The sequence below is a fragment of the Ornithorhynchus anatinus genome, chromosome X2, assembly GCF_004115215.2.
Source record: "Ornithorhynchus anatinus isolate Pmale09 chromosome X2, mOrnAna1.pri.v4, whole genome shotgun sequence".
NCBI lineage: Eukaryota > Metazoa > Chordata > Mammalia > Monotremata > Ornithorhynchidae > Ornithorhynchus > Ornithorhynchus anatinus.
In genome coordinates, this window is record NC_041750.1 from 10922912 (window position 1) to 10939564 (window position 16653).

A 16653-nucleotide genomic window follows, 5' to 3' on the forward strand; every position below is an offset into this window, starting at 1 on the left:
ATCATGAGAGTTTGAACCAAGGGGTGGACGTCTGGATGGAAAGGAAAGGGCTGCTCTGGGAAGTGTGCAGGAAGAACCAGCAGGATTTAGCAGTTAATTGAATAAGATTGCTAAAAGACAGTTGGGTGTCAGGGATAACACTAAGATTGGGGGCTTCTTGAACAGAGAAAATGGTGATGGGCGGACTTAGAACAGTGCTTGGCACGTAGTAAGTGCTTAACAAATGCCATCATTGTTATTACTAGAGCTAGGAAAGTTAGAGGCGGGAAGCCAGGTAAGAGGGAATCTGAGGGAATGCTGTTTGCTTTAGAGTTTCTTGAGAGAAGGAAGTGCTCTGTATTAATGCTACAAAGTGGGGAGTACATTAAGGAAAACGTGCTTTGCAAACATGCACCATGTTTGGTGTGTATTTGTGCACATGTAGTTTCTTCCAACACCGGGCTGCACTGTTTCTACAAAATAGATGTTTCAGTAAAGGTGGCAGGTCTGAAATGCTAAAATACTACAAAACGCATGATTGCTGATTTGCTTCTATCTTTTGAAATTCTTCACTGGCTTTGGTGTTCACCTAATTGTAGGAGTCAATCATGCAATGGTATTTATTGAGTGCTTACTGTGTTCAGGGCACTGTACTGAGTGCTTGGGAGAGTACAGTACAATAGAGTGGGTAGACACGTTCCCTGCCCACAAGGAGTTGACAGTCTAAGGGGAATTCTTAGCTTAAACAAGAAGTCTGCATTTTTTTCCTTGCCCTTACATGATCTTTCTGCCCTATTATCTACCAAGGTATTATTGAAAATTTCTTTCTTTCTTTCTCTCCCTTAGCTAAAAGAATATCCAAATGCCAGTATTGACCAGCACATTCTGATGAAACATTCCAGTATCTACCCTACGATAGATGAGTTACAAACCGTACAGAAGGTGGTGTCCCATTTGGAGCAGGCCCTCAAGCTGGTCTCTGACTCACTAACTTGTGAAAAAAGAAAAATGCTGAAGAAAAAGAGCAGGTAATCTATTTGTATGATTTCTTTTGGGCAACAGTCTTTATTGAAGAAAGGAGGATGGCTGGGGTGGTCAAGGTGATGAAGACAAAATAAAGTGTACTTGTATGTGCAGTAGGTTCCAAAAGAGAATAATTTTCAGCTGAATTAATCCCCTAAAACAAGTCGTTCCTATTCTTTTTCTCTCTTCTTTTCCTTTTCTTTCCCTTCCTTTCCCCCACCCTAATGCTGGGAAGGCAATTATTTGTTTTGCACCATTTTGCAAGGACAACAATACCACTGCCCAGTGAGTAAGAAAGACCTAAGAAAGAGCCCTGGGGCATGTGATCCAGACCATGGTGCAGATGCAAAAATGCCTAGATTGAGCTCAGGGAGAGGGAGGTGGACACCATGGACTGATGAGCCTAAAGAAAACTGAGGTGATATGTATCAACCTGCACCAGAGAAGCTGTACACACACAACCAAAAATTCATATTGGCAACACAGAGCTTAAAGTTGTGAGAGAATTCTGTTACCTAGACAGCACACTGACCAAGCACACTGACACTGACCAAGGACACGGTTGATAGACAAGGAAGTAGAAAACCAAATCAAGAAGGGCAGCACATTCTTTGGGAAACTGTGAAGCAGTTTATGGTGGCAACATGGTTAACTTTAGATTGTGCATGTTGTCTTCCCTGCTTGTTTTTTTCCCCAGGAAAATAAACTTTGAATGTAAAATTCTGTTGGGTGTAACACGAGTTGGTATCCTCGCAAAAGGTCTTCTTCTCCATGGAGACAGGGACATTCACCTCATCCTGATCTCAGCTGAGAAACCTACAAAGATTCTCCTACAGAAAATCGTAGAGAAGTTACCTGAGAAAATTTTGGTAAGGATGTTTCTATTTATCTTTTGATGAGAAAGTAATGACAACTTCAATTGGCAGTAGGTAGTTGGAGTACTCAGATCAGATCTCTTTATAAAGTCATTCTAAAGAACTGCTCCCTGTTGGTCTGTCCTCCTGGGTCTGCTGGTATTTGCCACCCAGTGATTAATATTGGGGGGCAGGGAGTGTTGCCAGCCCTCAATGGGGGGTCTCTACACCTGGCCAATGACATGTTATTCAATAGTATTTATTGAGCGCTTACTATGTGGCTTCCCTGTATTTTCTTACCCTGCTTATTTCAATTTGGGGAGAAGGGAACATATGGAGAAGTTGATGTGACGGTCTCCCTTCTACGACAGAGCTTCTGGCTCATATTCCCAACCACTTTTCCTCTTTTCAGCCTTTTAGCAAGGCACTCACATTTTATTTTCTCTATCTGTTATTCCTTCCTAAACTGTTTATAAAAGTATACTGGGGCATAAAAAGGCCCACTCATGTCTTATAAAAGGGGTATCATGGGTTGTTTACTGACACACCTTAGTTGCTCCATGAAGACCAAAAAGAAGTGAGTTTTGGGTGTTGTATTCAACCTTCTCCTGGCCATTTTTCCCCACCGCCCAAAAACGGAGGCCCATTGCAATGTTTTCCCTCCTACCTTGATGGTCTCTGTGAAGGAGCATCTTGGAACAGGGTGCTTGACTGTTTTTAACTTTAGAAGATGTGTGAATGGAAGCAAATGGGGCCTGGGAGCACTGAGAGGAAGAAACTGGAGGGAGAAGCTGGTGCCTCGTACGTTGGAGATGGCAGAGGAGGACCAAGTGTAACAGGAAGGACTGACTAGAGAGAGGTTTGGCTTTGAGAGAGTGTGACGGTCGACTGGGGCCCAGGGAAGAGGTACAGAGCCAAGTTATAACTGCAGTGGCATTAGACTCTTGGTCTTTAAGTGAGGGTCTCTCAGGGTGGATAAGACAGTTGAGTGTTTTGTTTAAACCCAGATGTTAACTGATGACAAGTATGAGATTACAGCTCAAATTGAAGAAGCATGTCTGGTCATTACTTCGTGTGGGGAGCCCAAACTGCAAGTCAAAATTTCAATCACATCAGCTCTCATGGAAGACACCCCTGAGGCTGTTGCTAAAAATGGTAAGTTCCATGTGAATTTGTTCATTCAAAGTTGCTTATACAGTCTACCTGTTTCATCTCTTAAATATGGTTCTATGAGTGTATTTTCATGGTGTCAAACTAAGAAGGGTAAGAGCCTTCTAAGTACACTGCTGAAAATCAATCAGTAGATGTTTTGAGCAACAAACGGGCAGAGGACTGTATTAAGTGTTTGGGAAAGTACATTAGAATGAATAGACCTGGTCCCTGCCCTTCAGGAGCTTACATTCTCTGACTTGATTATCTTGCACTTAGTAAGCACAGTGCCTTACAAAAAGTAAGCACTTAACCGATACTTCCATTATTTTAAATAACAGGAGGATGAAGGAAAATGGGATAGGAACACAAGTTAATGCCTAAGTTACAGGGTATGGAAGGTGTGTACCTAAGTGCCACAGGCAGTTGGAAGTATGTCAGTGCTTAGATGGTGCAGATGTATCGGAATGGTAGTTCAGAGGGTGTAACCTGGGGAGATTAGAAATTGAATTGGTGAAGTCTCTTGGGTGTGATTTCAGAAAGCAGGGTTTGAAGATGAGCACACTTAATGGAAACCTGATGAAAAAATGGATGTACTGTCCAAAAGTGAATAGAAAACATTAAATAATAGACCCTGTTCACTTTCTGAGCCAACTCTATGAAAGACAAGAGCTGACCAGCAAAAACTAGTTGACGTTCTTGGGTGGCTTTGCACTGAGGTGAAGGTTGCTCCTCCCCGCTTCCCTGCCATTCCATAATGAAGTGCGTAGGGCCTTATACTCCCACTTAGTGCATGCTTTTAGGGTGAGATTAGAATGGCAGGGTGTGCTCCCAGTGAGTCTTCTGGGGGCACAGCTGCTGCCTTCTCCCAGGATACCTCTCAGAATGCTTCTTAGAGAAGCAGCGTGGCTCAGTGGAAAGAGCCCGGGCTTGAGAGTCAGAGGTCATGGGTTCTAATCCCGGCTCTGCCACTTGTCAGCTGTGTGACTGTGGGCAAGTCACTTAACTTCTCGGGCCCCAGTTCCCTCATCAGTCAAATGGGGATGAAGACTGTGAGCCCCACGTGGGACAACCTGATTACCCTGTATCTACCCCAGCGCTTAGAACAGTGCTCTGCACATAGTAAGTGCTTAACAAATACCAACATTTAGAATATGTCAGAGCCATTTGAGGGGAGGTATTTGGGAACTGGGCACCCAGATCACCCCTGCCTGGGTAGTGGTTTGGCAGGGAAGAATACAGAACAGCTTTGAGGGGAGTTGGTCTCCCTTCCTCGACTTCCAGGGAAGCACCCCAAGAGAATGTACATGACTGGGTTGCCGCCACCCCAGAGAGGCCAGGCTGGCAGACACTTAGATGTGGGGAGCATTGTAGAGGTGCCAGTTCTCCCAGCAGCAGCTGTTAATTAGGTGGACGTACCCGTCAACTGGAGTGGGGAGATCGGGGTGGGGGGTGGGGCACGGGAGGGGGAGGGCTCCTGGAAAATGTATGACCAAAAAAACCCAGTTTGAATGGGTCCACAGGTGGATTTCTGCTGGTCCTTTTTCTCTTCCTCCCCACCCCGCTTCCCTCCCAGCAACCAGCCGTTTGGTCAGATTGAAAATGAAGGTGAAAATGTTGGCATCATTAAGAGACTTGTGGGTTTGGGGGATGAGAGTTTTGGGGACTTTTTTGTTCAGCAATTGAGAGAGGCCAGGTTGTCTTCTAGAAAGAGCATGTGTCTGGGAGTCAGGAGACCTTGGGTACTACCACCTGGCCTACTGTGGGACCTTAGGCAAATCCCAACTTATCTGTTTGTTTCCCCACCTGTAAAATGGGAATAATAATTCCCACCTCTCCCTACTTCATAGGGATGTTAAGAAGAAAAACCAGTGATCGTTGTGAAAAAATTAAATCCCTGTACCAATTCAAGGTGGTTATTTGCCCTGTGCAACTGGGCCACCAAGGGTTTTCCACTTTCTAACCAGAGAACTAATGGGGATATTATACTTTATCTAAATCCACAGCGTTTAAAGTTCTACTTTGTCGGCTAAAACAGACTCCTTAGGAAAATGATCTAATGGAAAATATTCGCCTTCTAGGGTGGTTTTGTATCCCGACTTGTTTACCTAGTGTAATCTATCTAACTCCCCCTCCAAGGTTGCCAAAGCACAGCTCTCCCTATCTTCAAATTCAAAGCCTTTGACATCACATCTCCTCCAGGAGATCTTTCCCTGATTTAATTTCTCTTCTGTACAGGTTCTGCCTACCCAACGATGTCTTCAGCACCTCTGTACCACCTCTATACTTGTGTACTTCCAACCTCCCATAGCACTGCTGCATATATTTTACTTACCCTATTCCTTAAGTATTAACATATATATTTATCTGCTTTTACATCTCCTTTATCTGTAAGTTATTTTAGTTTCTGTCCCCCCTGCTAGATTGTAAGCTTTTTGAGTGAGTGGAGGGGGAATCATGTCTACACACTCTTGTATTCTCTGAAAAACTTAGTACAATGTTCTGCACACATAGGCCCTCAAATACTATTGATTGAGGGTGATGTACAATAAAAACTAAGGTAGAATGATAATTGAATGTCTTGGTTCATTCTGCCAAAGGCAGTTATCTCCCTAAAAGTACTTTATAAAAATTGTTTCATTCAAACAGAGTTTACATAATATAGTATTTAAGTGCTTACTATGTGTCAAGCACTGTTCTAAGCTCTGGGATAGATACACATTAGGTTGGACACAGTCCCTGTCCCACATGGGACAGTCTAAGTAGGAGGGAGAACAGATATTGAATCCCCGTTTTACAGTTGAGGAAACTGAGGCACAGAGAAGTGAAGTGACTTGCCCAAGGTCATACAGCAAGCAAGTGGCGGAGCCAGAATTAGAACCCAGGGCCTCTGACTCCCAGGGCTGGGCTCTTCCCACTAGGCCACTGTGCTCCCCTATTTAGGTTATAATAGTAATAGATCTAAATAAGTGGTATTGTGCCCATTTTATGTAGGGGGCAATTTCGGAACAATCACCCAATAAGTCAGTGGCAGAGAAGAACTCTTGTTTCCTTATACCCAGTATGCCATTGCTTTGATTTTTTTGGTAGAAGACAAAAGAGGACCTCAACCTGAACAGGCAGATCTGTTGAACCGGAGCAAGTGCCTTGAGTCATTGACTGCTATCCGGCAAACCAAGTGGTTCCAGGTAACGTTTGAATCAGTTGTTTTTCAACAAGATAAATTTGCTCTTTTGCTTAAAAAGGAAGAGGGCAGATAGGCAATAATATAAAATGTTTATCTCACATGTCATAACCACTGCTTTTCAACGCAATGATTTTGGTACAGAATTTGCTACCATTTTGGATCAGTATAAAATAAATTAAAAGAGAAGTTCTGGGGTGTAGCACCATTGCTAATTACTCTGGTAAATTCTTAGTGCCAAGAGATTTCCCTCGACCTGTTGGACTAGAGGGTGTGACCATTTTGCTAGCTATTCTGTTTGCGTATGCGAAGGACGCTTAAACTATATAGCCATTAACTTCAGGAGATTTAGCACTGATATTTTAGTCCTGCATTGAATTTCAGTTCCTATTTTGACAAATGAGCATCTAGAAATATCTTTTATGAAATCACAGTCAGACCAAAGCAGTCGATCTCTTGAATGTTAGCACTTGAAGCCCTCTTACATATTTGTAAATCCATCACATCAAACTTGAGGCAATTTGTCGTGTTCATGCAGTCGTGTTTATTGAGCACTTACTGTGTGCAGAGCACTGTACTAAGCGCTCAGAAAGTACAATTCGTTGTTGCAGCCTGAAACAATTACTTCTATAAGTGCAGCAAGACTACAAACTCCCATTATTGGGGTTTCTCCCCAGTACAGCATACACATTTGAAATAGAAAACAAAATACATTAAGGCCCATTGGAAGTCTGGCCACAGCATTTCCATTCTAACTGCTTTTGAAGGAGTTTAGGAAGAAGATGGGACATGCACCCAAAAGCCATCATTCCCATTTTGTTTCCTGAATTCTACACTTCTATTTCCCGTCATTTTCCTTCTCTGCAGATTGTTTTTCCCCTCCCAGAAAAAGCATGCCAGATGATCACTCTGGTGGCCACTCCCAGTTACCTTATGAAGTCTTCCTTGTTGAGTTTGAGGGTTTGCTTCCCTGGGGACCAAACAGCCCAACCACAAGGAGGCCAGGCCCCACTCTCATCCTGGGCTTAAGGAGGCCGGCCCCTTTCCACTCCAGTTTCCTTCCTGACATCTTGCTGAGAAGACCTTAGAGACTCGCCTCAAGTAAATAAACTTCCTCTCCCACCCCCTCTCATCAGTATTACTAATTAGGCTTCCCATTCCTTAACCTTCCTTTTTGTTCAGCCTCACCCTTCACACCCTGTAGGATTGATGGGGCAGGGGATTCCCACTCCAAAGCTCTCCACTTGAGCCTGGCCACTCCCCTTCCCGTCTACCCTCCAGTGCTTTCAGAGAATCCATCTCCCACACGTTTTTGAGGAGTGCTTGAGGACCTTTAAGAAAAGGAAAAGGGGTCACAACCTGTAAGATTTTAAGGCTTCTGTAGCTGAAGGGTCTGTGGTTTCTCACCCCTAGCTACGGGACTGTAGGCTTCCAGGCCCTGCCCGGCCCCCAGCCCCTTCCCTGCTGGACTAGCGCTCAGGAGTTAGGGGAGGGGTGCCCAATCCTACACTCAGGACTCCCGCCCTGGGGCCCAACCGTTCTGCCCCTGCCGCCCCTCCTCCCCTTTCCTGGGGAGGCACCACAACTCAGCAGGCACAGCCTAGCCCAGTCTTGTAGACTGCCCCATACGCGACCTCAGTATGGTCAGTTTTCACTCAGTAATTGTGGTATTCGTTAAGCATTTACCCTGTGTCAAGTAGTGTATTAAGCGCTGGGGTGGTTGCAAGATATTCAGATCCCACATGGGCCTCATAGTCTAGGAGGAAGAACAGGTATTTGAACCCTCATTTTGCTGATGAGAGAACTGCAGCACAGAGGAAGTTGTGACTTGTCCATGGTCACGCAGCGAAGTGGCAAAGCCAGGATTAGACCCCATGTTCTCTGACTCTCAGGTCTTTCTTCTAGGCCACACAGCTTCACTCTGTTCTGGAACTCCATCCCCTGCTCTACCAACATGTGCCCCCCTCCTCCTTTTTTTGGTCCAGGCTTTAAAACTTTATTGGAAACAACTATGTTCGTGTGGTCCTCTGCTAGGGAATCTTGTCCTGGTTTCCTTCTAGCCTCCATGTGCTGGTTTGGGAGTGGTAGCCTGGCCTGTGGAATAGCATGGTCACACAGAGAGGTTTTTCTCTTTCTGCATAGCCCATTCCTGGCTGAATTTGAAATCTGTGTTGGAGTTGGCTGTATTCTGAACATATCACTACCCTAAAAGAAGCAAGCCCCACTCATATAGTTCTTCGGGGGTATGCAAATAGATGCTTCAGTCACAGTAACACCTAGAGGAAAGAGCATGGGGTTGGGAGGCAGGAGACTTGGGTTTTAATACCCAGTCCAGGCACTGGCCTGTTGCGTGACTTTGGCCAAGCTGCTTTCCCTCTCTGGGCCTAAATTTTCTTATCTGAAAAATGGATTAAGGTACCTGTCTTTCCTACCTCTTAGTCTGAGCCCAGTGTTGGGCAGGGACTGTCTAATCTGATTAATTTCGATCTCCTGAAGCACTCAGCACACCACTTGACATTTAGTAAACCCTCTGTAAATACTATAACTCTTTCCACACTACACAGCCTTTTTTAAAAATGGTATTTGTCAAGTGCTTACTATGTGCCAAGCACTGTTTTAAGCGCTGGGGTAGATACAAGGTAATCAGTTTGGACATAGTTCATGTCCCACATAGGCTCACGGTTTTAACCCCCATTTTACAGATGAGGTAACTGAGGCACAGAGAAGTTGTGACTTACCCAAGGTCACTCAGCAGACAAGTGGCAGAGCTAGGATTAGAACCCAGGTCCTTCTGACTCCCAGGCCCGTGCTCTATCCACTAGCACATGCTGCTTCTCTACACACAGACACATGCACACACTTCCCTACTACTTTCTGAAATAAAGGGGAAGATTCAATTCAGAAACTCTAGGAGACAATAAAAGGGAGGAAACATTTACAATAACAGGGCTTTGTCTTGTTTTTCTCATGTTTTTCTCTTTCTGCATAGCCCATTCCTGGCTGAATTTGAAATCTGTGTTGGAGTAGGCTGTGCTCTGAACATATCACTACCCTAAAAGAAGCAAGCCCCACTCATATAGTATTTCCCTCCTGTAGCTGTTCCTTCCCCACCTTTACCTGGGGCCCTCATTGAAATGTGTTAGGATTGCTTAGACTTGTTCTAATAGCTCTCCCACTCCCTTACTGAAGCATATGGAGGTCATGTCTCCTGTGAACTTGACGCTGTAGGAGCAAGACTATTAGGTTTACCCCAGTGGCTTTGGGGGCTAGCTCGTCCCACCCCTTGGAGCTGGAAACGGGACAGAGGTGGAACCTGAGTGCCAGCTTGACTCCATCTCTGCCAGCAAGAAATGGGCCCTGGCCTGGGGACCTGTAGAGGTGAACTGTTGCTGACAACCACTCTCCATCGCCAGTTTACTGGGGCCCCCGCAAGAGAACCCCACAAAAGCCACAACCCCCTGCCTCAGCATCCCAGTACAGTTACCCCATACCTTAAGGGGTCTGAAGCAGTGTGGTTTACTGGACAGTGGTTTACATGGCCATCCACCATGGGCTTGCCAGTCAGTGGTCTCTGTCCTGTGGAGTGACACAGAGATCACAGTTCAGCAAGCCCGCCTTTGCCCCCTCCAACATCCCACTCTCCTCCCTGGTTCCACCCCAAAAGTGGGTCTGAAGAGCCAGGGAGGTGGTGGATTCCCCCTCAACCTTCTGCTTCTTTGTAACTGGTCCCCTCTTCTCACTTCTGACATCATTAGGTTCTTTTCCCCTGGCCCCTCCCCCCCACCATCCTTTTCTGGCTCATAATCTTATCATCTTATAGCCACAGACCACTGTATACATCAAGTGCCCCCAACGTGAATCATTCATTCTCTCTTCTGCTCCCAAGGGAGCAAGCTGTTCCCCCACTGCCGTCATCAGCAAGCAGTATTAGGGCTGAAAGCAGGCCAGCTAAGCCGGGGCCATTGTGGGTGGCCTGGCCCAGATGAATGAGCCGGTGGCTGTGACACAGGATGCTGCTGCTGCTTTTCTGGTTCTCACTGGGGTCAGGTGGGGACAGTTCCCCTTGCATCGGGTCCATCCGTTGGCCTCGTCCCTACCAGGGTGGCTTGGGGATCCAGCAGGGACCTAAGCCCCACATAAAAACCCGTGGCACCGGGCCACTTTGACCACAGCTGCAGCTGGAAGGCTTCACCATCAACTGACCCCCTGTGTTGCTAGATTTGTACATTCCAAGCGCTTAGTACAGTGCTCTGCACATAGCGCTCAATAAATACTATTGAATGAATAGATCGGACATACATGATAATGATGGTATTTGTTAAGCGCTTACTATGTGCCAAGCACTGTTCAAAGCGTGGCTACTTCACCTGGATCCCCAGCAGGGAGGTATCCCCTCCCTGTGGAAATGTGGAGCAGGGGCACGAGAATTGAAGGCTGCTTAGCTGGGTGTGCCTGTCTTCCACTACTTTCTGCCCCAAGCTGCTAGCACCCAGTCCTCAGCCCGGAGCAGCTTATCTGCCACTCTGTGGTCCTGGCTTCTTCCCCGGTTGCTCACTGGCCTAACCCTGGAGGACGAGAAGCTTTGAGCCCACCGAATCAACCACTCCCTGCCACCCTGTAACCCCCTGAGGGCCTGGAGAAGTAGGCAGGGAGGGAATAAAGTTCTCCAGGGCTTAAATTTTAAAGAGTCAAAACTTTTAAAAAGACTCTTTCATTTCTGAAGGTGGGGGAGCAGGATCCATGAAAAAACAGAACTAAAGAGGGCAAGGGGAGGTGGTATTTTCTGAGACAACAGAACCCTTACCTGTCTTTATAGCTGCACGTACACCCTTATGTGGATTTCACCATCTGTGGTGCCTTCCTGTAGTATGAAAGAGTTATACACATGCACCCACACAAAACATTCAGTTGGGTTGGTTGCTGTCACTCTCAACCTGACTCCTGAGCAGATGGAGATGGGTCAGCTGGGTGTTACTACTGTTTTGGCAGGATTTTGCTGCCAGCCAGGAAGCTGATCACCAGAGTCACCTATTCTCAGAAGTAAATGTACTTTCTTTGCGGTCGATCTATTGCATTCATTGAGTGCTCACTGGGTGAACTGAACACTCGGGAGAGTACAGTATAACAGAGTTGAGAGATAAGTTCCTTGACCAGAATGAGCTTACAGTTCAGAGGTGCTGACCATCAAACCATTTGAGAGTCCTGCCCTTTTCATACAGGAATACTTATCTTACTTGGACTGTATGGGTCTCAAGGTGACCAACAGCATGCACAGAATAATAATGGTGTTTATTAAGTGCTTACTGCGTGCCAAGCACTGTACTAAGCACTTGGGTAGGAACAAGATCATCAGGTCAGACAGTCCCTGTACCATGTGGGGGCTCACAGTCTAAGTAGGAGAGGGAACAGGTGCTAAATCCCCATTTTACAGAAGAGGAAACAAAATGTTTCGCTTTCCTTTTGGGGGCAGGTTGGTGGGGAGCTCAAAACTCTACCTGCCCCCTGGGATCTTTCCCACTCTCTGGGGCATTAAAGCCATTCTCTCCCAGGTGGCAAGCATTTGTGCAAATCACTTCATAGGCATGACTTCAGGTTCCTCACCTGAAACTGGTTGTGTTTCTGGTGGCTGTCATTTTGTCCAGTGTGTTCGTGAGCTGCAGGTTTTGGTGACCTCTACTCTCATTCCCAAGAACTTCCGACATACCCACCCAGACTTCCTCCCCAGGGGGTCTCCGGTTTTCACATCAACCAGGAGATCATCCTACTCACATTTTGTTTGATCTGACCAGGCAATGGGTAGTCACTGTGATGGCCCTTACTGAAATCCCAAGAGAAGGAACTTGCAGGGCAACTCTGTGAACCACTCTTTGACATTTGTCAGCTACATTTGTCAGTCCCCATTGTTTGGTTGAGGTCTCTGAAGTTTATTTCAGCAGCTCCAACCTGCAGCAACTGTTTCAGAAGCCTCCATTCCATCACCATCTACAGAATCTAGCAGAGTAAAAATCTGGTGTGTCCTTAACCCACCTTTGGTGAAGCAAATGTAAGAAACCTCAGTTTTCTGAAGGTGAATCGACATGCCAGATGATCTAATCTGCTCTCCACCCCTTCTCAAGAGTGGTACTTTTTTTTTTTTATCATTTGTGCTTTCAAGTAGGTTCCGCCTCTGTTGGGAAACTGGGAGGGAGAGAGGCCACTTCCCTTGGACCGTGGCAGGGATGGAGCCTGTCCCCCATCTATGTGTCATGTTGTCTTTTAACAGGAAGGCAAATAATACTCAATTTGTATTCCATTAACCAGTGATATTTACTGAGCAATTACTGTGGGCCTGGCACTGTACTAGGCAATTAGGAGAACACAATAAAACAGAGTTGGTAGAAGTGAGCCCTACCCTCAAGGAGCTGAAAATTTAGTGAGGAAGCAGACATTCAAATAAATTATGCATAGGGAAAACAGCAGAGTATAAGGAGATGTACGTGAGTGCTGTAAGAGTGGGGGTGGAGTTGAATATCTAAGTGCTTAAGGAGTACAGACTCAATTGCATAGGCATTGCAAAAGGGAGGGCGAAGAGGGTGGAGAAATGAGAGATTAGTCAGGGAAGACTTCATGGAGAAGAGGTGATTTTAATAGGGCTTCAAAGATGGGGAGAGGACGATCTGTTGGTTGTGAAGGGGAAGGATATTCCAGCCAGGAGGGAGGAGGTGAGCAAGGGGATGAGAGTGAGAGAGACAAGAATGAGGCACAGTAAGTAGGTTGGAGTTAGAGGAATGAAATGTGTGGACTAGGTGGTAGTGGGAGATGGGCAAAGGAAGCTGGTGGTGAGAGAGCTGATCAAGTGCCATAAAACCAATGGTAAGGAGTTTCTGTTTGATCCAGAGATGGATGGGCAACCATTGGAGGCTTTTGGCGAGTGGGGAGACGTGCAGAACAATTTTTTAGGAAATTGTCCTGGACAGAAGAGTGAAGTATGGATTGAAGGGGTTAGAGAGTGGAGGCAGGGAGGTCAGAGATGAGGCTGATGCAGTAGTTGAGGTGGGATGCAAGTTCTTGGACCAGTATGGATGGAGAGGAAAGGGGCAGGTTCTAGAGGTGATGTGATGGTAGAACCGACAGGATTGGCGACAGATCAAATATGTAGGTTTAATGCGAGAGCTGAGTCAAGGATAATGCCAAAGTTATGGGCTTGTGAGACAGGGAGGATGGTGGTACTGTCTACAGTGATGGAAAAGTCGGGGAAGAGAGGGTTTGAGTGGGAAGATGAGTCCTGTTTTGGGCATGTTGGGTTTGAGGTGTTGGCAGGAAATCCGAGTAGAGCTGTCCTGAAGGCAGGAAGAAATGCGAGACTGCAGAGAAGGAGAGAGGTCGGGGCTGGAGAGGTAGATTTAGGAATCCTCCACATAGAGGTGGGAGTTGAAGCTGTGGGAGAGAATGAGTTCTGCAAGGGAGTGGGTGGAGATGGAGAAGGAGAAGGGGATCCAGAACAGAGCTTTGAGGGACCCCCACAGTTAGAGGGTGGGAGGCAGAGGAGAAGCCTGTAAAAGAGACTAAGAAGAAGCAGTGAGAGAGATAGGAGGAGAGCCAGGAGAGGACAGTGTTCATGAAGCCAAGGTTGGATAGCATTTCCAGGAGGAGGTGTTCCATAGTATCGAAGGCAACTGAAAGGTTGAGGAGGATTAGGATGAAGTAGAGGCTTTGGCAAGGAGTGGTCATTGGTGATGTTGGAGTGGGCAGTTTCCATGGAGTGGAGGGGGCTGAAGCCAGACTACAAAGAGTCAGGGAGGGAATTGGAGGAGAGGAAGTGGAGGTAGCGGGTGTAAACAACTTGAGGAGTTTGGAAAATAATGGTAGGAAGGAGATGAGGTGAAAAATGGAAGGTGCACTGGGGTCAAGGCAGGGTGTTTTAGGATAGGGGGTACATGAGACCAGTGGGGAAGGAGCCATTGGACATGAAGCGATTGAAGATGGTCAGGGAGAGAGGAAGGGATGGGAAAGTGTTGGAGGGGTTGGATTTTGAGAAGATGCGGGAGATCTCATCTTCAGATACTGATGGGAAGAATGGGAGCATCAAAGAACAGAGGAAGAGGGAGGGACTGAGGAGCTGGGGAGATATGTGAGAGCTCATGCCTGTTCTGTGTTGTTTCTTTCCTCAAAGTCTACTGTTCATGACCTGCAGTCATGTTTGATCATTGTCCGGATTTTGCGAGACTTGTGTCAGCGTGACCCAATCTGGAGACCCTTCCCACAATGGGTAAGGAGAAGGAACATCTTAACCAATATCTGTTGAATATTCCCTCTGAAATGAACTTTACTGATAGGCTTTGAGTAATAATGGTAAATCCCTCTATTTTGCTAAAATACAAAACCATCTCTCCTGCCCTGCCCTAAGTCAGCTAATGACTAAAGTAGGTGGGAGTCATGTTGCATTTGGGACTACATTTTCTACAGAATTATGCAAACCTGAAAACAGATTTTCCTGTATCAGGCAAATTGGAAAATTTACAAGTGTCAGATGAGAAACAGCAACATCATGGCAAGAGGCGAGTGGGAGAAGCAAAATGTAGTGACATCATGAGGAACGGAAAGAGGTGGCCAACTTTTCCCTGCCTCAGGATATCTCTGAGTTCTCTCTTACCCTCATCTGTTTTCATCTGCCTCTTTGTCTTGCCTCTGTAACTCTGTGTGGTGTTGTGTCTCTCTCCCTCTCTCCCTCCTTGTAGGTTTTTCATAGGCTTCAGGCTCTCTGTGGGAGCTCTTTTTGCCTGTCTCTTTCTGGGTTTGTGTCTCTGCCTCTCGGTGTCAAAATCTAAGATGTGATTATGTTGATTAATTTCAAAGTCTCTTACACATCAGTCAGGCCTGTGGAGGAGGACGCAGAGAGGAGTAGCAGTTTGTAGTGAGTGCCTATGGAAGGTGTATACACTGTATTCTATTCTATTCAATAGTATTTATTGAGCGCTTACTATGTACTAAATGCTTGATGTTCTCTGTCCACAAGGAATTTACACCCTAATGGATAAGTGTACGCTTCTTAAATATCAATTGTGAATATTTTTGCACAAGGTTAAAGAAATTAGTGATTAAATTTACTTATTGAAATTAAGACAATTAGCAGTGCTCCTGTTGGGTCAGCCTAGCAGTCCACTTAGCCCAGGATTCTGCTTCTGAAAGCGGCACCAGAGAACGTGCTGTTTTCAGGGTGGGTTTTCCCAGACTTCCAAGGAAACCCTTAGCAACTGCCTGTGAGCCGACTAGTTAGTTCTCCTTTCTCCTATAACCTGAATCACTTCTTTCTAGTCATGGAATGTATAAAATATTCACTAAGAAATCAAAGAAGTGAAATGTAGCCAAGAAGTAAAAATGATAGGAAAGTGAGATGGTCCATCTCAAACTCTAAAGATGGGTGGCAAGGAAAACAATCATCACCCAGTTCCTCCAAACATCTTTTGTGACCTCTGTTGGAAATAGAATCCTGCGGTGGATGAACCATTGGACTGACCCAGGGTAATGTGGCTTATGTTCTCAGGGCTGTGATGATGGAAATCTGTTTTTTGCTGTCTTATCTTCCTTGCCTTCCTTGAACTGTGATCTTTTATTTTTCCTCCCTTCAGGCACTGGAAATTTTGGTGGAGAAAGCCTTAAGCAGTGCAGTATGGCCTCTTAGTCCCGAGAAAGCTTTAAGGCGCATTTTCGAGTTTGTAGCCTCAGGAATCCTCTTGAGCGGTCAGTTTGAGACAATGTCAACGGTACCTTTCCCTACCTTAGCAACCCAGAGATTCTCAGAACAAAGTGCAGGGTTTGATCTAGATTTAAGGGTGGAACATTTTCTTTTGACCCAGCCCAACACTTCATTTGGGCCAGAAGCCAGAGGTGAGCTCTCTTTGACACAGGATCAGCAAGATTTACTCTGCGTCTTCTTTGTGTGTGCATCTGACCCAGGCCAAACCTGCTCACTAGGTCCCCTGGACAATGCCTAGTCCAGCTGGTGCGGTCCCAAGACCAAGTGAGGCTTGGCCAGGAAGCAGCCCAGTAGGACCTAGAGGGCCAGGCTTCTGTCTGCCAGTCTCGTGAGCTTCCCCAAATGGTAAATAGACTGGCTGCTGAGTCTTCCAGGTCTCTGAGTAATCCCTGTGCCACCTCACCGGGCTGAGGCAAGAAAGAGCAAAGCTAGGGAAGGTTATTTGTGTCACAGGGTAGGGGTGGGGATAAATGACCTCTCAAAACTCCTTCATTTGTGCTTCACGTTTGTCGTTCTTCCTTGGAGTTTCACTCATTTCATCTTTCCTCTGTTCTTTTCAACAGGCCCAGGTCTTCAAGATCCTTGTGAGACTCAGCCAGTAGATACTCTGAAGCCCCTGACTCATCAAGAGAGGGAGGCTATTACAGTCAGTGCCCAGGTATGTAAGGGGCAAGGGTCGTTCTTCTTGGTACCAATAGTACTGGAGGTTCCACTCAAGCAGTGCTGGT

General features: G+C 46.1%; 1 protein-coding gene across 3 annotated transcripts in view; it reads left to right on the forward strand.

Annotated features, from left to right (window-relative positions):
• The window catches only part of ZFR2 (zinc finger RNA binding protein 2), a 45947-nt gene that overhangs the window by 26714 nt on the left and 2580 nt on the right, over nt 1–16653 (forward strand). For 2 of the 3 annotated variants that reach the window (XM_029052380.2, XM_029052381.2), the window contains exons 12-18: nt 826–1007; nt 1700–1871; nt 2864–3011; nt 6096–6193; nt 14342–14437; nt 15798–15909; nt 16489–16583. In XM_029052380.2, the coding sequence (XP_028908213.1) occupies nt 826–1007; nt 1700–1871; nt 2864–3011; nt 6096–6193; nt 14342–14437; nt 15798–15909; nt 16489–16583 (903 nt within the window). The remainder of the gene's footprint in view (nt 1–825; nt 1008–1699; nt 1872–2863; nt 3012–6095; nt 6194–14341; nt 14438–15797; nt 15910–16488; nt 16584–16653) is intronic. The other variant, XR_003755350.2, reaches the window with a different exon arrangement.